Genomic DNA, 22,165 nt, shown 5'->3' with positions numbered 1-22,165 from the left:
GGACTCATGCAGCAGCACTCCTTCTCCTGAGCCATGTGGAGCCAGCCCAAAGAGCCAAAGAAATTCAGCAGGAACAGACACAGAAGTAGCCTCCCAAGTACTACCAAAGGGACGAGCAGATACCAACATAGTCATCATACAGTCTTGACTCTAGACTTTCTCTGCCATGTGCTGATCGGTTGCTTGTTCCACCCCCCCTCACTCACAGTCTCTTCACTTTGAGCCAATGGGAGACACTGTGTCACAGCACTTTTGAGATGTCAGGCCACTTATGTATTTTCCTTCGCATGGAATTAGGAGTCTAGCTTTAAGCTCCTATTTTTTAAGAATCTGCACATCTGTCCTCTTTGGGACAGGAAACTTGCTTCATTTAAACAAGTCTCAGCACATTTACATGCTACTGCGCTACAAACGAAGTGAACAGCCCACACATTTAGCCTAAATGTTCTTAGGCCCTGATCCTACAAAGACTTATGCAACTTTAAACATGAGTAGTTCCATTGACTTTTAGTATCATAAAGTAAAAGGTGTTTAACTTGTTAAAGCTCATAAAAAGTAAGTGAGCAAACATGCAGCTGAATCACGCACAAGCTGCAAATATAGAGATATCTGCTAAAAGAGGTCACAAAAATTAAGCCTGTGATCAAGAAGGCAGCATTACTGTTGCATAGTCATCACAGGGAAAATAAGGGTACAGCCTGCATAGAAAGAGAATAAAATCTTTTCCACACAGCTTTCCCCGGTCAAAAGCAACACTAAGATTTTTAGCTTAACTCATTATTTCTGATGTGAAAATGGGAGATAAGCTTTTCTGAAAATCTGGGCATATATTTAGGTACCTAAATAGGAACTACTGGGTAACTAGCTTTTTAGAAAATCTGGACAAGATCTCTAGCTCAGCAGAAACAAAACAAACTCAGAGAAATCAGCTGTGACATTTTCCATTAAATCTAATAACCTATATACCAAAAAAAAAAAAAAATCAAACACTGTGTGCCCCTAGGACAAAGCCAAAGTTTACAGTTTGCTGGTATTCCATGGGATATTTACATCTCCTGAGCTATGAGGAAAAAAGCTCTGGCAGGTCTCACTCCATGGCAGGATGAGAAGCAGGAGACACTATGTTATTTCCATCTATCTCACAAATGCATGAGATGGCACTGAACATGCCGTAATTCACAAGGTGGCCAATAGTTTATTCAAGCATCTGACCGTATTACGGTGTGGAATAACAAAAGTAAGAGTGAGATCTCTTACCAGCCCCCTCACACACACCACAGAACGATGAGACTGTGCTCCCATGTCACTTACTGCCCTTTTTGGAAAACACTCAGAAACCCAGGTGATACAGGTGAACAAAGAACCCAGATAGAATACTCTCACTGCAAGCTGCCTGTAAACCCCAAACAGTTCAATGTCCAATTAGAAAAAACACACATTCTTTATGCTTTTAATTTGCAGTTTACCGTTTTTTATACTACAGAGCCTCTGATCACAGTTATTCATATTTTCCAGTTTTTGGTAAATGAGGAGGCCTGCCTGTGAAGAAAAGCAAAACAAATGTAACGCTTCAGATTCCATACAGATCTCATATTACATTTTTTTCCTTCCATGTTTGGAAAAGCATAAAACAAATTGAACAGGCTACAAATTTCTTCTCCAATCCAAGATGTAAATTCAATTTAACACTAAGTGAAGGATTTTTGTTCCAAACAATGTCAGTAATGCAACATTAAGTTAGAGAACTCAATAAAAATACAATTTGGCCTAACACTTTCTTAAGGTAAAGTTAAGGGTGCAGGAACATATCAATGATTTTAGTGAACATTACCTCAAGATATTAGAGGTGTGTTCGTTTATTTTTTTAAAAGTTAGAAACATAGCAAATGCTGAGTTAAACTCTTGCTAAACAATGCACCCAAAATGCCTTTGCTGTACACCCATGGGCCCAGTCAGATCAACACATGGGCCATGTCTACACTACCAGCTAAGTCGACACAGGGGTCTTCCAAGGGGTACTCAACTCATCTAGATATTTGCCTAGTTTTACAACAGGCTGCATAAAAAGCTTGTTTAACCTGCTCTATACACAATACACTCACATGTAAGTACTGAATTTATATTCAAATTGATTTATTTTATAATTGTATGGTAAAAATTAGAAAGTCAGCAATTTTTCAATAACTCTGTGCTGTGACACTTGTATTTTTATGTCTGATATTGTAAGCAAACAATTTTTAAGTGAGGTGAAACTTGGGGGTATTCAAGACAAATCAGACTCCTGAAAGGGGTACAGTGGTCTGGAAAGGTTGAGAGCCACTGGATTATAGCACGGCTAATAGATTAGTATCATCTGCCTCAGTGTTCCATGGCACACAAAACGTGGGCAGACTATGTCCTCTGTTTTCATTTAATAAAGAGCCTCATGGATATCTACAGTGCTAAAAAAGACACCTCTACCTTGATATAACGCTGTCCTAGGGAGCAAAAAAATCTTACCGCGTTATAGGTGAAACCGCGTTGTATCGAACTTGCTTTGATCCGCTGGAGTCCGCGCACCCTCCCCTCCCCCCCCGGAGAGCTGCTTTACCACGTTATATCCAAATTTGTGTTATATCTGGTCACATTATATAGGGGTAGAGGTGTACTAAACAGAACAGTAGTTCTGGTAACCTCCTGATAAGTCTCGTAAGTGAAGTCAAAGATACATATAAATCTCTGGTTCACTGCTCATCTCCAGGTATATTAGAAAAAGCAACATTTACTGAGAATGAGGAGAACCGTACTTTTGTCAATAAGCAACTTCACATAGAGTGAGGCTTGGACTCTCAGTCTTGGAGCTGCTGTTGAAAAGGCTCTTCCTTGTGCCTTGTTCAAGGTTATACGTAAATGTTGTATAAAACAATATGGTCCTTCAGCTCATCTCAGTAAGGAGAAAGACTACTGCATTAAGCACCAGCTGTAACTTCTTTCCACATTTTGCCTAAACCCAGGGAGAGAGAATTGCAATAATCTAGCCTGGAAATGCTGAACCACAGACCACTGTGGCCAGGTCATCATTTGAGATGGAAGTATTATGATGTATATGAATTTGATGCTACTGAGAACAAGTACTCCAAGTGGGCACCTCTCCCCACCTACCCCGGCCTGATGGAGTGAGAGGCCTGTATGGGCCAAAGGGGAAGAGGGCAGGGTTTGGGGAGAGGGAGAGTCAGGCTCCCGGGTTTGGTTGGTTTCCCAGGGAGAAGAGGGAGAAGAGGGAGAAAGCATTGGTATAGGGGAAAGATGAGGCGCTGAGATGTGAGGGGAGTCCCTGGGATAGCTGGCGGGAGTGGTGGGCAGAGAAATTCTATAAAACTGACATGATATTAACCTCCTTTGCAAAGCACTTTGAGATCTGTTGATGTAAAGCGCTAGATATTGTAATTACCTCATTCCCATATGCAACGGTTCAGTGAAGCAAGACCTTTCCACTCCTCCATTTGTCCCCCAACCCCTTTTCTAATGAATAATTAAGCATTGTTTCCAAAACTAACAGAACATTTATTCGATTGGTTATTATGCCTGACTGAATGGGCTCTTGCTATTTCTCGGCGGGATAGCTTTTCCTGCTAACAGACTGTGTCCTTAGTGTGCCAAATGATAAACATTTATATTGGGATGGTATCATTTCTGGTCAGTAGGACTTGACAAGTTTGATATTTTTCTTTGCCATTCCTATTCTGATCCACAGAACTGAAGTTATTATTGAAGATGCAGCAAGTCTTTAAGGCAATGCTGCTGTTTAGGCAAATTTAATCCTAACTTTTTAAATTTTATGGGTTTATACTTCTAAACTGTACAATTTTATAGAAGTATTCACAAATCAGACCCACTTGGAGAGAATACCTTGGAGAACAGCCTCCAGTAAATACATGGGTTAAAATGCAATCAAGAACTGAAAATGTTGGACAGTAGCCTACACAATGTGTCAGGGGCCAATCTTCAGCAGAACCACTCTTCTGGAAACCTAACGAGTGCAGCTGGCCCTGATTGGCTGAAGGAGTCAACAGCACCACTTTATTGGCCAAAGGAGTCAACAGGCTGATACTTAAGCTCAGGAGCTGCTTAACACATTCCTAACCCAGAGCTGCACTTACCTGCCACCTGCCTTCACTGTCTCTAGCCTTGCTCCAGCCATTGCCTGCACCTGCTCCTGCTCCCAGATTCTTCCTAACTTCTGACTAACAGCTCAGACCCTTGGCTCTGCCTTCTGACTGACAGTGGTTCACCCTTCGGCTACAACCCTTGGCTTCGCTCCTGTACCCACGCTGTCTGGATTCAGCTCTAACTGGTAGGCTGGACTCTTGCTCCGAACTCTCAGCCAGACTGCCCACAGCTCAGTCACTGACACTATGAAGCTTTATAGTGTGTTTTGCGGGGCAAAGATTTAATACTAATAATTTGGTTGCAAGGAATCTGAATTACATGACTGGTGAGTTCCACTGCAGCAAGACATTAAAAAGGTCAGCAAATAATGTATTAAGGGGAATGAAATTGTTAAAACATGGACTGGAGCTCTCTATTTGTACCCACATAAGCGTCAGTGGCTGCATACAACTTCTGCTCCTCGCTGAGTGGAAATTCCTCCCAGTTACTACAGCGGACACACTTGTCCTTCAGAAGCTGCTTGCTGAATAGATGTTTTACCAGGCCATTTAGACTCCACATCTCCTTACACTTCAGCTAAAAATAAGAAATATTTATTAAGTTCAAATTAAAAATAATTCTCAGAACAAGGTAACAAAGCTGATTCAACATCACAAGTGGAGACTCTGAATAGATCATAATTAACTCATTCCTCAACAAAATGACTGACCTACAGATGTACAGCTTGATTTTGCTCCCATCAGAGCCAATTGCAGTGTTACAACCGAAAAATTACAGCATTGGTGCCCTGACACAGTGTTCCTGCACAGTGTTCCCTTCTCGTCAACTAGACTGCTGCATCGGGGCACCATCAGCATATGCAGTGAGAAGTGGGTGTCCAAAGCATAGCAAAAAAGGGAGAAATACACCACACAAGTGCTCAATACAGGTCATTTTAAAGCACTGACTGTAACCTTTCCACTTCACTGTCATCTTAAAAAGCTTCTACTAAGTATTAAAACTTCACCTTAAGATTTTTTAATTTCTGTATGCCATGCCTATCACTAGGAGAAGTAAGTGTGGTCAGAAGTTATGTTCTCTACATCTATATTCTAGTAATATGACATTAGACCAGTAGAGACCAAAATAATTCATTCTTATCCCAGATATAGAATCCTTTGCTCCGCATTGCTCCCTGAGCCAAGCTGTCTAATACATAGGTATTTCCCAATGCAACCAGATGCATCAATACAAACGTATGTGCACATCTGGATTTGACATCTGAAGGTTTAATCAGTAATTACCAACATCTACGTTGGGGCTCTGGATAGAGGTCAGAACAGTAACGTTTTATGCTGGTGGGACAGAGAAAGGGGCAGATGTAATGGTCAGTGCTCAGACTTGAAAATGGGAACTGCACTAGTTGTAGTACTTTTGGGAATTTAAACACTATGCATTATGCTATCTGACAGTCATGCAGGGAACAGAGATAAGGAAGTACTCACCAACACCTTAATGGGCCCTGCTCCAAGGGAGAATGGTTATTCAGTAACGACAGGGAGTAAAACGTAGGAACTGCCAGAGAGGAGCAGACACACAGCCCACCTAGCCCAGCGTTCCAGCTCCAATAGAAGCCAGCACCAGATGCTTCCGAGAAAGATGAAGGAAACCCCACAGTGGGCAGATGGGAGATAATCTGCTCCCTACATCAGGTCTCATTTCTCGGTCTCAAATAGTTAGAGATTGGCTTAAGCCCTGAAGCATGTTTAAAATCCCTTTCCAACACTGTTTTTATTAGTATTAACGCCTATAACGCTGCATATTCTTGTTATCCATATAAAACTGTCCAACCCCTCTTTGGGCCTTAATAAACTGCTGGCCTCAACAACTCTATTGTATACTGAGCAGACACCTTCCATGAAACATCTACTATGACACCCATTTCTCTTTCCTGAGTTGATACAGTTAAAGTACCAGTATATTTCACAGAGTTCTAAAAGTTACCCTCCATCGTGCATCACTTTGCATTTATCCACATTGGCTTTTATTTCACATTGTGTTGCCCTTTCACCCAGCTTGGTTAGGTCTCTCTGACGTTCCACACCACTCATCACTAACAAATAACTGTGTCATCTGCAAATTGTGCTACTTCAGTAATCACTCCCCCTTCCAGACTGGAAATAAAGGGTACATCCAAAAAACCTACATTAAAATGCCATTAAGGGTACAAAGCCAAGCACTCAAGTTAGGAAATGCCAGTATTAAGATTTCCATTGGAACCCTAGTTCATCCCCTTGTGTGTATGCATTATGATCTAGACAGTATTTGGTCCTGCCATGAGGGCAGGGGACTGGACTCGATGACCTCTCGAGGTCCCTTCCAGTCCTAGAGTCTATGAATCTATGATAGTCTGTAATTACATGAGCCCAATCGTGTATTTTCCACAGGACCCTGCCTCGTTTAATCTCCCCTCCCTCCTGTTATATCACATCCCCATATACTGCTGCCTCCGCACTGCATGTTTTCCCCTATCTCCTCACCCTTGTTCCTTAATTCTCAGCCAGTCAAGCAGCTTGCTCCTTCTCCTCAGTACTGTCGAGGCATCAACTGAGGATGCACTGACAGCACAGGAGAAACAGGCTCCCTGCTTTCAGTTTCTGTGCCTGGCACCACAGCAATTTTCGTCTGCAAGGAAGAATAACTGCAGAGAAAGTCCTGTTCAGCCCCCAGATAGCGCATGCTCAGTCACTCTGTGGGGATGGTACATGTACAGTCCAGTCACATGTGGGAGCTGCCAGTGGCCAGAGCACGTCAGTGAACAGAATTTTTGGAAAACATAAGCTTCTAAACTCTAAGAATCAGAGGGGTAGCCGTGTTAGTCTGTACCCACAAAAACAACAAGAGACTGGTGACACCTTAAAGACTAACAGATTTATTTGGGCATAAGCTTTCGTGGGTAAAAAATCCCACTTCTTCAGTTGCATGGAGTGAAAATTACAGATGCAGGCATAAATATACATATGTTGATACATAAATTTATGCCTGCATCTGTAATTTTCACTCCATGAATCTGAAGAAGTGGGGGTTTTTTTACCCATGAAAACTTATGCCCAAATAAATCAGTTAGTCATTAAGGTGCCACTGGACTCCTTGTGTGTTTTTGTAAATGCTAAGAACACTCCACCGAGCACGTGCAAACCGAGATTTTCCAAAAAGCTTACAACTTGGTCAAATTAGGGTGAATTTCAGAGGAACAATAAAAGGCACATTCCTGACACCTGGGCAAGTCCCCTGTCAAATTTTGAGCCTTTGCTCTGAAGCCTGGAGGCAATAGGGCTGCTCAATGAAGCAGCTGTAAGAACTTTAACTTGGATAAATTAATGCATTTTCCCCAAACCTCATTCTCGGGAACAGCTGACCCATTCTAGCTAAAACTTTCCAAAATAACGCAACCTTAGGCAAATGCTCAGCATAGAAAATTTCAGCCCAAGATTCCAAGTGAAATCTTGGGGTAAAAAAGGGTTGGGGGAATGTTAACTATAGGCACACTACCTGCACCACCTACAAAATTAAACACTGGACCCAGTATGGAACCTAGAGTCATGCCACTGTCAACCTTTCATCATGAAGAAAACTGGCCATTTATTCCTATTCTTTGTTTTGTGTTTGGATCAAAAACCAGCCAGGAGAGTTCTTTGCCTCTTCCCCAATGACTACGTTAGTGGCTCTTGTGAGACAACAATCTAAATAAATCTGTATCAACAATAGAGGTCGCACTCCACAGTCTGACACCCTCTGTGCTATTGAGAGGGATGAAAGTCTCAAGGAAAGAACATCAAGCTGAAGCAGAAGGAAGCGATCCCATAGTTGGGACCCTCCTACCAGCTGATCTCATGGTATCCTCTCATCCTGAGGATGCCTCTCTGGGGGAGGGGATCCCTGTTATTAGGAGGAGACAAGTAATAGCAATGGGGTATTCATTATTAGAAATACAGACAGTTGGGTTTGCGCGTGGATGAGACAATGGTGTTGGGAGGAGGGATTTTGATTTATCTCGAACGAGGAAACTTTTGGGGAAAGGAGGTGCCTATATGGGAAGGATGGGCTCCACCTAAACCAAAACAGAACCCGATTGCTGGCATGTAGAATTTAAAAGATCATAAATGACTTTTTAAACAAAGGCTGGGGGAAAGCTGACGGATGTGAAGGAGCACACGGTGCGACACATACCTTAAGGGAGGATTTATTGAATATGCTACTCGATATCCTAGTAAAGAGAAGAGAAGTTGATAAAGTACAGATAACTGAAAATAAAAAACAAACACTTGAACGGAAAAGACTGCCATTCAATTACAGCACAAGAAGATAGACAACTAAGTATTAGCAAATTTCATAAGTGCTTGTAGACAAATGCTAAAAGTCTAAATACTAAGATGGGTGAACTTGAGTGCCTGGAATTAAATGAGGATATTGATGTAATAGGCATCACAGACACTTGGTGGGAATTATGGTAATCAGCGAGACACGGTAATACTAAGATACAAAATATACAGTGATGAGAGCAGGTCACACTGGTGAGAGAGATGCACTATATGTGAAAGAAAACAGAGTGAAAAATAGTAAAAATCTTACGTGAATCAAGCAGCAGCAGCATGGAATCTCAATGAATAGAAATTCCATGCGTGAATAGTAAGAGGATAGCAGTAGGAATATACTATCTACCACCTGACCAGAATCACGACTGTCATTGTGAAATGCTCAAGGAAATTGGAGAGGCTACAAAAAAACAAAAAATGCAATTATCACCAGGGGATTTCAACTATCCCCTACTGACTGGGAATATGTCATCTCCATTAATGAGAGCTTCTTGGAGCAGCTAATCCTGGGACCCATAAAGGGGGAGGCAAGTCTTCATTTAGTTCTAAGTGGCACATGGGATCTAGTCCAAGAGGTAAATATAGTTGAATTGCTCCATAATAGCTACCATAACGTAATTAAATTTAACACCGTCAGGGAGAAAATACCAAAGAAACCCACCACAAGTAGCATTTAACTTCAAAAAAGGGAACTAAACAAAGACAAAGAAACTAGTTATATTGAAATTAAAAGGAACAGCCACAAGAGTGATATGCTTGCAGGCTGCGCAGAACTTTTAAAAAAATATCATAACAGTGGCTCCAACTATGTGTGTACCCCAAATAAAAGAAAATAAACAAACCCACACATGCACAAAAAGAGCCAAAAAAGCGCCACCATGGTTACACAGAGTAAAAGAGGTGGTCAGAGACAAAAAGCATCCTTTAAAAATTGGAAGTCAAATCCTACTGCGGAAAATAGAAAGGAGCATACACTGTGGCAAGTCCAGGGTAAAAGCATAATCAGGCAGGCCAAAAAAGAATTTGAAGAGCAACTCGCAAACGACAGAAAAACTAACAGAAAAAAATATCAAATGTTAAGTACATAAGAAGCAGAACACTTGCCAAACAACCAGTGGTTGGATCAGCATGCTAAAGGAGCACTCAAGGCAGGCCAGGCCGTTGTGGAGAAGCTAAACAAATACAGTAACTCCTCGCTTGACATTGTAGTTATGTTCCTGAAAAATGCGACTAAGCGAGACGATGTATGTATATATGTATGTATGTGTGTGTGTATACATATATATATACACACACACACAATATAAGTTTTAAACAAATAATTTAATACTGTACACAGCAATGATGATGGTGAAGCTTGGTTGAGGTGCTGGAGTCAGAGGGTGGAAGAGGGAAGGATATTTCCCAGGGAATGCCTTACTGCTAAATAATGAACTAGCATTCAACTGAGCCCTCAAGGGTTAACACGTTGTTGTTAATGTAGCCTCACTCTCTACAAGGTAGCCCGAATGGAGGGAGGGGAGACAGCATGGCAAACAGACACACACACCCTGTGTGTCGGGGAGAGAGAGAGCGCGATATGTGCATTGCCCCTTTAGGTACGCTGACACCACTCCAAGTACACTGCCTTTTTAAGTAGATCAGCAAGTTGAGATAGCAGCTGCGTCCAGCAAGCCCCCTCCGTCCTGAGCCCTGTCAAGTCCCCACCCTGCGCTATATGGAGAAGAGGTAAGCAGGGGGCAGGAGCAGGGGGAGGGGGACACCCTGACATTAGCCCACCTCTCCCCCCCTTGGACAGCAAGCAGGAGGCTCCTGGGAGCAGCTCCAAGGCAGAGGGCAGGAATCATAGAATCAAAGAATCTCAGGGTTGGAAGGGACCTCAGGAGGTCATCTAGTCCAACCCCCTGCTCAAAGCAGGACCAAACCCAACTAAATCATCCCAGCCAGGGCTTTGTCAAGCCTGACCTTAAAAACCTCTAAGGAAGGAGATTCCACCACCTCCCTAGGTAACCCATTCCAGTTTTTCACCACCCTACTAGTGAAAAAGTTTTTCCTAATGTCCAACCTAAACCTCCCCCTCTGCAACTTGAGACCATTAGTCCTTGTTCTGTCATCTTCTACCACTGAGAACAGTCTAGATCCATCCTCTTTGGAACCCCCTTTCAGGTAGTTGAAAGCAGCTATCAAATCCCCCCTCATTCTTCTCTTCTGCAGGCTAAACAATCCCAGTTCCCTCAGCCTCTCCTCATAAGTCATGTGCTCCAGCCCCCTAATCATTTTTGTTGCCCTCCGCTGGACTCTCTCCAATTTATCCACATCCTTCTTGTAGTGTGGGGCCCAAAACTGGACACAGTACTCCAAATGAGGCCTCACCAGTGCTGAATAGAGGGGAATGATCACGTCCCTCGATCTGCTGGAAATGCCCCTACTTATACAACCCAAAATGCCACTAGCCTTCTTGGCAACAAGGGCACACTGTTGACTCATATTCAGCTTTCCGTCCACCGTAACCCCTAGGTCCTTTTCTGCAGAACTGCTGCCCAGCCATTCGGTCCCTAGTCTGTAGCAGTGCATGGGATTCTTCCGTCTTAAGTGCAGGACTCTGCACTTGTCCTTGTTGAACCTCATCATATTTCTTTTGGCCCAATCCTCTAATTTGTCTAGGTCCCTCTGTATCCTATCCCTACCCTCCAGCGTATCAACCACTCCTCCCAGTTTAGTGTCATCTGCAAACTTGCTAAGGGTGCAGTCCACACCATCCTCCAGATCGTTAATGAAGATATTGAACAAAACCGGCCCCAGCACCGACCCTTGGGGCACTCCACTTGATACCGGCTGCCAACTAGACATGGAACCATTGATCACTACCCGTTGAGCCTGACCATCTAGCCAGTTTTCTATCCACCTTACCGTCCATTCATCCAGCCCATACTTCTTTAACTTGCTGGCAAGAATACTGTGGGAGACTGTATCAAAAGCTTTGCTAAAGTCCAGAAATAGCACATCCACTGCTTTCCCCTCATCCACAGAGCCGGTTATCTCATCATAGAAGGCAATTAGGTTAGTCAGGCATGATTTGCCCTTGGTGAATCCATGCTGACTGTTCCTGATCACTTTCCCCTCCTTTAAGTGGGTCAGAATTGATTCCTTGAGGACCTGTTCCATGATTTTTCCAGGGACTGAGGTGAGACTGATTGGCCTGTAGTTCCCTGGATCTTCCTTCTTCCCTTTTTTAAAGATGGGCACTACATTAGCTTTTTTCCAGTCATCCGGGACCTCCCCCGATCGTCATGATTTTTCAAAGATAATGGCCAATGGCTCTGCAATCTCATCGGCCAACTCCTTTAGCACCCTCAGGTGCAGCGCATCTGGCCCCATGGACTTGTGCTCATCCAGCTTTTCTAAATAGTCCCGAACTACTTCTTTCTCCATAGAGAGCTGGTCACCTCCTCCCCATACCGTGCTGCAGAGTGCAACTGTCTGGGAGTGACCTTGTCTGTGAAGACAGAGGCAAAAAAAGCATTGGGTACACTAGCTTTCTCCACATCCTCTGTCACTAGGTTCCCTCCCTCATTCAGCAAGGGGCCCACACTTTCCTTGACTTTCTTCTTGTTGCTAACATACCTGAAAAAACCCTTCTTGTTACTCCTAACATCTCCGGCTAGCTGCAACTCCAAGTGTGATTTGGCCTTCCTAATTTCACTCCTGCATGCCTGAACAATACTTTTATACTCCTCCCTGATTATTTGTCCAATCTTCCACTTCTTGTAAGCTGTTTTTTTGTGTTTAAGACGAGCAAGGATTTCACTGTTAAGCCAAGCTGGTCGCCTGCCATATTTACTTTTCTTCCTACACATCGGGATGGTTTGTTCCTGCAACCTCAATAAGGATTCTTTAAAATACAGCCAGCTTTCCTCGACTCCTTTCCCCGTCGTGTTATTCTCCCAGGGGACCATGCCCAACAGTTCCCTGAGGGAGTCGAAGTCTGCTTTTCTAAAGTCCAGGGTCTCTGTTCTACTGCTCTCCTTTCTTCCTTGTGTCAAGATCCTGAACTCGACCATCTCATGGTCACTGCCTCCCAGGTTCCCATCCACTATTGCTTCCTCTACTATTTCTTCTCTGTTTGTGAGCAGCAGGTCAAGAAGAGCTTTTCCCCTAGTTGGTTCCTCCAGCACTTGCACCAGGAAATTGTCCCCTACACTTTCCAGAAACTTCCTGGATTGTCTGTGCACTGCTGTATTGCTCTCCCAGCAGATATCAGGGTGATTAAAGTCACCCATGAGAACCAGGGCCTGTGATCTAGCAACTTCTGTTAGTTGCTGGAAGAAAGCCTCGTCCACCTCATCCCCCTGGTCTGGTGGTCTGTAGCAGACTCCCACCACGACACTACCCTTGTTGTTCATACTTCTAAATTTAATCCAGAGACTCTCAGGTTTTTCTGCAGTTTCATACTGGAGCTCTGAGCAGTCATACTGCTCTCTTACATACAACGCAACTCCCCCACCTTTTCTGCCCTGCCTATCCTTCCTGAACAGTTTATATCCATCCATGACAGTACTCCAATCATGTGAGTCATCCCACCAAGTCTCTGTTATTCCAATTACATCATAATTCCTTGACTGTGCCAGGACTTCTAGTTCTCCCTGCTTGTTCCCCAGGCTTCTTGCATTTGTGTATAGGCATGTAAGATAACTCCCTGATCGTCCTGCTGTCCCAGTATGGGGCAGGAGCCCTCCCCTCTTGCACTCACCTACTTGTGCTTTCTCCCGATATCCCACTTCCCCACTTACCTCGGGGCTTTGGTCTCCTTCCCTCAGTGAACCTAGTTTAAAGCCCTCCTCACTAGGTTAGCCAGCCTGCTTGCAAAGATGCTCTTCCCTCTCTTCGTGAGGTGGAGCCAGTCTCTGCCTAGCAATCCTTCTTCTTGGAAGACCATCCCATGGTCAAAGAATCCAAACCCTTCTCTCCGACACCATCTGCGTAGCCATTCGTTGATTTCCACGATTCGACGGTCTCTACCCTGGCCTTTTCCTGCCACAGGGAGGATAGACGAGAACACCACTTGCGCCTCAAACTCCTTTATCCTTCTTCCCAGAGCCACGTAGTCTGCAGTGATACGCTCAAGGTCATTCTTGGCAGTATCATTGGTGCCCACGTGGAGAAGCAGGAAGGGGTAGCGATCCGAGGGCTTGATGAGTCTCGGCAGTCTCTCTGTCACATCGTGAATCCTAGCCCCTGGCAAGCAGCACACCTCTCGGTTCTCCCGGTCAGGGCGGCAGATAGATGACTCAGTCCCCCTGAGGAGAGAGTCCCCGACCACCACCACCCTCCTCCTCCTCCTCTTGGGAGTGGTGGTCGTGGAACCCCCATCCCTAGGACGATGCATCTCATGCCTTCCAATCAGTGGAGTCTCCTTCTGCTCTGTTCCCTCAGATGTATCATCCACTCCACTCTCTGCACTAGTACCTGTGGAGAGGACATGAAAACGGTTGCTCACCTGCATCTGTGTTTCTGGTACATGGACGTTTCTGGTACTCTTTCCTCTTCTGGAAGTCACATGCTGCCAATTATCCTCACTGGCCTTCTGTCCCCGCTGCGTAGCTTGCTCTGAATCTTCGGAACATTGTGCCTGCTGAAGCTGATCCTGACGTCTATCCAGGAAATCCTCATTTTCTTTTATGGAACGCAGGGTTGATATTCGTTTCTCCAGACCTTGAATCTTCTCTTCCAATATGGAGATCAGCTTGCACTTTGTACAGACAAAGTCACTTCTATCCTGTGGAAGGAAGACAAACATGGCGCATCCTGTGCAGGTCACAACAGCGGATCGCTCAGCATCCATAGTCTCTTCCTTCTACGAGCTTCCTTACTTGTGGCAGACGCAACTCAGGGAACCCTGCGAGAGGGGGGCCTCGGTAGGCTCTTTCCAGGCGAACTCCCAAGCAAACTCCTTCTGTTTGCCTCTCTGCTGTTCGCTGCTCAGCTTACTGCCTTTTTATAACAGTCAGGCCCAGCTGGAACAAAGCACTCCCAATTCACACTGTTCAAACAAGCAAGCAATCAAACAATCAAGCATACGGTCAAACTGTCCCCTCAACAGACACTCAGATACTCACCAGCGCAGTCCCCCTAATGCAGCACTTAGCGTACCTCTGCTCAGACAGATCCCAGGCAAACTCCTTCTGTTTGCCTCTCTGCTGTTCGCAGAGCAGCAAACAGCAGTGGGAGGAGGGACAGCTGAACTGCCGGCAGTTGATAGCCTGCTTGGCGGCTGCTGCACAGGGAACTGAGGGGAGTGGGGACTGATGGGGGGCTGACAGTCCCCCCTGGTTCCAAGCCCCAACCAGCTAGCTGCAACGGGCTGCTCTTCCTGCAAGCAGTGAACAAAGCAGGCGGCTGCCAAACCACGTTAGAAGGGAGCATTGCACAAGTTTAAACGAGCATGTTCCCTAATTGATCAGCAACGTAACAACGAAACGACGTTAACCGGGATGACAGCAGCTCTGCCTGGTGCCCCAGAGAAAAGCAATCAACTCTGACTCTAAGGCAACTGAGTCAGGAAAAGGATAATGATCTAAGCAATGGGACAAATGCAAGGCAACTGTGGGGAACCCGCCCAGGGCAGATGAAATTCAGTCTTGATAAGGAATAATCTGAGTTCCTCGCACCCTTAACTGAGTCTAAATAATTAACTGCATCAACTCTGGAGAATGACCCAGGCATCATCGTAGACAGCACAACGAAAACTGCTGGTCAATGTGCAACAGCAGTCAGAAAAATAAATAGGTGTTAGGGTTCATAAGGAATGGCATGGAGAATACTATGGAAAAATAGTGTCTCGTTACATGAATCAATCATTTGTCCTCACCTGAAATGAGGTGATAGGGGCATGGAAAAACCTCATCTATTAATTGATATTGAAAAGATTGAAACTCTTTACAGCTTAGAGAGGGGACATGATACAAGTTTACAAAATAACGAATACCATAGGGATTGCAGCTCAGAAATTTCTCTTCACCCTCTCTCATAATTCAAGGACAAGAAAATTGAAAGGAATTGAAACTGAAAGATGGCAAATTCAAAACCAATAAAAGGAGAGACTTTCACACAATGAGTAAATGGACTACTGCATTCTCTGCAACAAGAGATCACTGAGACAAACAGCTTAGCGGGATACACAAAGGATGAAACATTTATATGGATAACAAAAATAGCTACAGTTTTGGAAGGTCATGCTTCATGGCATAAGCCAGTCCATAACTGCTGGGGATAGAAGGAATTTTTCCCTGGGGCAGGTTATCCCATAACTGCCAAGTGCACCTTCTGATACATCTAGTACTGGCCACTGTTGCATACAGGACAATGGACTAGATGGACCTTGAGTCTGATCCAGTCTGACAATTCCTGTTAGTAAACATAAAAGGGAATAAAATTCGATTTAAAAAAAAAAAAACGGCCTGAAACTGAGCTGAGTAGAAAAAAAGATCTGTGGGAAAATCAAATATACTGTGCAATGCAAATACAGGCATTTAATACTGTAGCTCTTACTTGAGTTCCTTCCAAATTCAAATACTTTAAGAAGTGTCACCTGATAATATTTATCCCTGGTAATAGATCTACAGTGTATGACTGGTGCCACATTTGCATTTCTATGAAAACAAAAGCCTCCCTTTATTTAGCATAATAAGACACACTCCCCCTCAAAAACTGAATTTTTACTTTTTCGTTGGCGACATCAGCCAGTTCTACAAAGCTCTTCAGTTTGATTTCGAAATCGCTCATCAGCTTCCACTGATCTCCTTCAATTCCTACTCCAACCTTTTTAACGGCTTCATCTTCAAGCAATCTTTTGAGTCCCTTGGGAAAACCTAAAACAGATTAAATCCAAATATAATCAACTACATGGAAAAAACTGCCAGATTTTAATTTCATACAGAAATTGGTAGAATCCTATCAAGGATAAATTTGGGCAATCTACCTTTTTTATAGTAATAGCCAAATGGTCACTACATCTGTATCTATAAAGCAGTCAACTTAGCCATCAAACAAGTGCATGTCATTTCTAGTATGGCACTTTAATACCAAGGCAGGCCAGTCAGTTTATATTTTGGGCTAGCTGGAACTCCAACTGGTTGTAGTATAATTTCATCTGGAGGCAAGCAACACTGAAATTATGCAAACTTTTTTTTTTCCCTTATGGAAACAACAGATCAAAAAATGACTTCCAATCCAATGAATGGCAATCCAATCCAATGAATGGCAATCAGCAAAAAACAGGAAACTGCTTTTGGAAAATAATTTCTGATCTATATAGCTGAATGATCACTAAAATTGAATGTGTTATTTCAATATTTTCACATATTTAGTCTCAAATTATTACACTGTATGAAGTTTTTTATTAACTTAAAACACAGGCAACCAGACACACAGGGACCCATTAGGAGAATAAATTTCGGTACTCTGCTAATATAAGAGTACTGTTCAAAGCCCTTGGAAAAAAACACAGTTAGGAAAGTAGATTTCCCTGGAAACTCAGGTGGGTTGGAATAGCATACTAAAAACAACTTAACCAAAAAACAAGCCAAGCAGAAGCGCTGCCGCCATCAGCGTACTCTGAGAAAAACATGATATTTGGGAGAAATCTGATACCAGGAGTAGGTCCTGCAGTGGTGGCCCAGTGGGGACAGCAAACTCTAAACCAGTAGTCCCCAATCTTTTCATCTGGCGGGTGCCAGACGAAGGACCGTGGCGGCGGTGGAGCATCCACCGAAATGCCGCCGAATTTCTGCGGCATTTCAGCGGCGACGCCTCTCAATGATGCCGCTTGTCGGCGGCAAACGGTGTCATCGAGAGGTGTCGTTCGGCGGATGCTCGACTGCCGGCCAGGATGCGGGCGCATTTGGATGCCCCTGCGGGCGCCATGGTGCCCACAGGCACCACGTTGGGGACCGCTGCTCTAAACAAATGAGGCAGGATTTTTAGAAGTACTGTACACCAACAGCTCCCAGTGATCCAAGCAGGAGAAAAATATGAGATGCATTTGTCACTGACAATCTAAATATAAATGAGTTGTGAGCAATTATATTCCTTCCTCCAGCATTTGCCCAGACACAAGAATATGTGCCTCTTGGACAAGGTCCTTTGCTATAAGTGCCAGTAACAATTACTGAAGGCAATGGGAGCTGTGGTTGCCTCCTCCCAAGATACAATTCATCATGTGCAAAGACCACTCCAAATATAGACACACCATCTTTTGGAAGGAGAGACCATCACCCACCCACAAAATTATACCCATGAAGAGCTTTTGCATTGTTGTGCCAAGTCCAAGATGTACACTGGGTTAGGACCAGACGAGCGTGGGTGGTAGGCCAACAAAGGAAGCCTGGAGTAAACGGAGAAAGTAGATAAACTCTGAAAGGCCACAAATGTGTAACTCAGGGCTAGTCTACACTTACGAGCCGGGTCGACGCGGTGAGTTCGACTTCTCGGAGTTCGAACTAGCGCGTCTAATCTGGACGCGATAGTTCGAACTCCGGAAGCGCCGCGGTCGACTCCGGTACTCCACCACTGCAAAAGGCGGTGGCGGAGTCAACCTTGGAGCCGCGGACTTCGATTCCGCGGCGTCTGGACGGGTGAGTAGTTCGAACTAGGGTACTTCGAATTCAGCTACGCTATTCACGTAGCTGAATTTGCGTACCCTAGTTCGACCCCGCTTCTTAGTGTAGACCAGCCCTCAGATTCTCATATTTAATTTTGAAATCATTCATTGTTACAGAGCATTCTTTTGCACTTTTGACACAGAGTAACACATGCAAGAGAAAACCAGTAATATCTGTATTCCTCAGTATGGTTTCAAGAACATGAGCTAGTTCTGTCAGAGTTCGCACACAGCATACAGAGTTCATGCTTTGGTGTTCTAAAAACCTGAATTTCCATCAAGTGGATCTCATAACAATATTGAGTCATAGAATATTTTTGAAGGTTATAGGGACTGATAGGTAAAGGGCACAGACTAAAATATTCAAGTTTGGTTTACTACAGTTCAGCACCTGAATCAGGCTTTAGGTATTTAAACAGAAGTGGCCTATTCTCCACCAGATTTGTGGGTGCTTTGTATTCTGGACATTTTTTTTCTTTTAATGGAGATATACCTATCTCACAGAACTGGAAGGGATCTTGAAAGGTCATTGAATCCAGCCCCCTGCCTTCACTAGCAGGACCAAGTACTGATTTTGCCCCAGATCCCTAAGGGGCCCCCTCAAGGACTGAGCTCACAACCCTGGGTTTAGCAGGCCAATGCTCAAACCACTGAGCTATCCCTCCCCCCATTTTTTTTTTTAAGTCTTAAATCTTTATTTAAACACCTAAGCAGTGGTCTGATTTTCAAGAATTCAACAGAGACTGTGGGTGCTCAAAATTAGCACTTTGTTAAGGCCCTGCGATCTAAATAAATGCTACTGAAATTATACAAACTGGAATGTTTTACAGCTTGACCCTGCGGTGTACAAAAAATAATTTACATAAAAATGTGTGCAAAATTTTACTTATTCCAACTTTAGACTGAATTTTCCCCAGAGAATCTGCAATCAATTCAAACCTTGTAGAAGTTTCCATAGGATTTGCGAATGTTGATCCACTTTTTGGCAAAAGAGGGATATTTGATACGGCTAATACAGCACTGGATATTCAGAAATTTACTCATATCCCAAGACCTGAGTGATTCCTGTCAGACTGATGCAGAAATTTGAAAGTTGGGGATTAATCTCTGGTTTCACATACTGTTGAAAGGTATCCTCTATTTCTAGGGTATGAGTATTTCATAAAACAATAGGAAATTCAATTATTTCATGTGTAAATTCAGGCTGATTGTCCTCTTCACAGGTTGCTCCAAAGTCAATAACACAGATGTAATCATAGTAACTGTCTCCATTGGTGGGCTCCTTCTGCATCAGCTTCTGCTTCTTATAGTAGTTCTTCAACCTCTTTTTCGGTACATCTTTCACTCCCCTGGTTTCAAGTTTGAATTCTGCAAGTTTAGCGCTGAGCTCATCTCTACTCATTCTATTAATATAACCATTGGTCACAGCAATTTCTTTGTAAACTGGGTCACCGTAGTCACTTGAACTTGAAGTGCAATGTTGTCCATTATTGTCTTCACCATCAAGTCTACAACGCTGCTTGCCCGGGGTGTGGGCAGGGGGGTGGGCCGCTACGCGTGCACCACCACCTCATTGTGGGCTCCCTGCAGCCGGTTCTCCTTTTACTCCTCCATCGCCCCTCCGCTCGCCCGACGCCAGCGCCCGCCCCCCGCCTCTCTCGGCACCTTAGGAACCTAATTATGACTTCACGATCCCATATTTGACTATTCTGGCCATAATTTTTAAAGCTCTAAACCCCTTATAAATCTGCACCCAAATATATTCACACCTAGAAACTTGCTCAGTTTCTACTGTCCAAACTTGAGCTTTGCACTAGCTTGATAAGTATTTGCAGACTCAACATTTCATCATGTGTGTATGCCTACATTTTATGATACAATCTTGGTACTTGTATGGTCCCCATTCTGAACAGACTCCAAAGTTTATGTTGGATTATTGTTCGTGGATCAGGGTTTATATTTAGGACCCTATACTCCCCTCAGTTCACAGGGTATCTTCTACTGATATGAGTGGAAGGTTGGCAAAAAGATCCAGGATGTAACATACATCCCTTCAACTAGTAACTCAACTTTTATTTATCAGCATCCTATGTTCAATGTCATCACATTTATCATCACTCAGTGGGAAAATCTCTGCCTTTAGGATCACCAGCATGTCTGCCCTTGTTTCTCCTCTTCCTCTATCCTCCTTTCATCATCTCTCTCCCTCTTTCACGTCTTTGTACCTTTCTTCCATCTGAATTTCCTACCCTTGAACATCTCTCCCCACCACATTTGCTAAAATAAGCAATTAAATACAGACATTTAAAGTGTCATTATTAAACATTAGCGTGAACACCCCAATGAGAATAATGGCCCTTTTCACACAGCTTCAGAACGTCTGCAGGTACATGACAATAACATTGCATCAGTTTACTCTCTGTTCATTTACGTGGTTTCATTTACAACCACAAAAGCTTAGGTTCTACAGACACTGTACACACCAGGCTTGCCACAAATACATCAAGCAAGCTAGAACTAGTCTGCACAGCAGATACTTGATACCTCCCCATAGGAATACGGGACAACACACAGATTTGAAGAACCAATGGCATCCTGACCACTCATCAAGTTTTTAGCCAGTTGAGCCAAGGTAATAAGGGTCATTGTCAGCAAAATACAGGCCTACAGTTTCATTTCTGGGGGAGGGGGGGAACAAACATATTATATAGGGCAAATGTTTAATATTTTCTATTTTAGTAAAGATAGCATTTGAATTCAGGAAAACTACCTCAGGAGCACAAGAAAGTGGCTGTGTAAATAAGCTATGACAGTCGTCTTCAAAGAGAAATGAAAACATGAGCAGAGTAAACGAAAAGGAAACTTTCCTTCCTCCTTGTTTGGGAACAGTGGAAGCTGCTGGATACTGAGCACTTTAGAAAATCTGGCCACTTCATTTAGGTGCCCACATGGGACCTTCTGATAATAAACTCTTTTGAAAAAGATCTAGCTCTTAAAATTGGTTCAGCCGTAATTTACAATGTTAATAACATCGATAAGGATTTTTAAATTAAATTAATTTTGTAGTAACGATGGCACTTTCATGATATAAACGACCTATGCGGGCTGACAGAGACTAACATACCCACACAGAATTGGATAGTTGGATATGTGCACTATAGTGGGGGTAGGTTTTCTCTATCAGCTGAAACAGGAAGTACTGTCTGCTTCTGGAGGCAAAAGCACAGATCATGTAACCTGACACAGAGAGGCAAATATGAACCAGAGCAGGGAAAGAATGATACTGACCTGACATTGAAGAAATGTGAAACAAGTAGCATTTTTTCTCCGATACACATATTTGGATTAGGACGACTTTCCCTACTTTCCCTGTAGTATATGATGGCGGCCATTCAATGTCAAATCCTATCACATCTCCACCAGATAGGTTTCTTCTGAAGAGAAAATAGGTTGATTAATTCCCATTTAGTAATTCTACTACACATATACCATCTGTAACAGGGGTCAGCAACCTTCCAGAAATGCTGTGCCGAGTCTTCATTTATTCACTCTAATTTAAGGTTTTGTGTGCCAGTAATACATTTTAACGTTTTTAGAAGGTCTCTTTCTGTAAGTCTATAATAATATAACTAAACTATTGTTGTCTGTAAAGTAAATAAGGTTTTTAAAATGTTTAAGCAGCTTAATTTAAAATTAAATTAAAATGCAGTGTGAGTGCAACTGAAAATCAGTTTGTGTGCCACCTTCGGCACACATGCCATAGGTTGCCTACGTCTGATCTATAACATATGACAACAGTATATCTTACTTTAGAATGAACGACTAAAAAACTTCTTCTCTCACTCCCTGTTCATGGGCTGTTAGTAGAGTTGTAGTCAAACAGCCTCCACACTGATGGTGAAATTCACCCTACTACAAAGGGCTCACCTGACACCTTCCAAACAACATACACCCTTAACTACAGGTCTTATGCAGTACAGACACCCGTTCTTTGGCTTGCTGT

At 43.4% G+C, this 22,165-nt stretch overlaps 1 protein-coding gene and 1 pseudogene across 2 annotated transcripts in view; both read right to left on the bottom strand.

Moving 5' to 3' along the window:
• WRN (WRN RecQ like helicase) overlaps positions 1-22,165 on the bottom strand; it is a 112,137-nt gene that overhangs the window by 66,431 nt on the left and 23,541 nt on the right. For both annotated transcript variants that reach the window (XM_045017830.1, XM_045017829.1), the window contains exons 4-7: positions 21,451-21,596; positions 16,224-16,372; positions 4,576-4,725; positions 1,467-1,539 (exon numbers count right to left, since the gene is read on the bottom strand). In XM_045017830.1, coding sequence (XP_044873765.1) covers positions 1,467-1,539; positions 4,576-4,725; positions 16,224-16,372; positions 21,451-21,596 — 518 coding nt within the window. The remainder of the gene's footprint in view (positions 1-1,466; positions 1,540-4,575; positions 4,726-16,223; positions 16,373-21,450; positions 21,597-22,165) is intronic.
• On the bottom strand, positions 19,096-19,776 carry LOC123371151 (annotated as a pseudogene).

This window comes from Mauremys mutica, chromosome 5 (assembly GCF_020497125.1).
Source record: "Mauremys mutica isolate MM-2020 ecotype Southern chromosome 5, ASM2049712v1, whole genome shotgun sequence".
NCBI lineage: Eukaryota > Metazoa > Chordata > Testudines > Geoemydidae > Mauremys > Mauremys mutica.
This window is presented reverse-complemented; position numbering and strand designations above follow the sequence as displayed.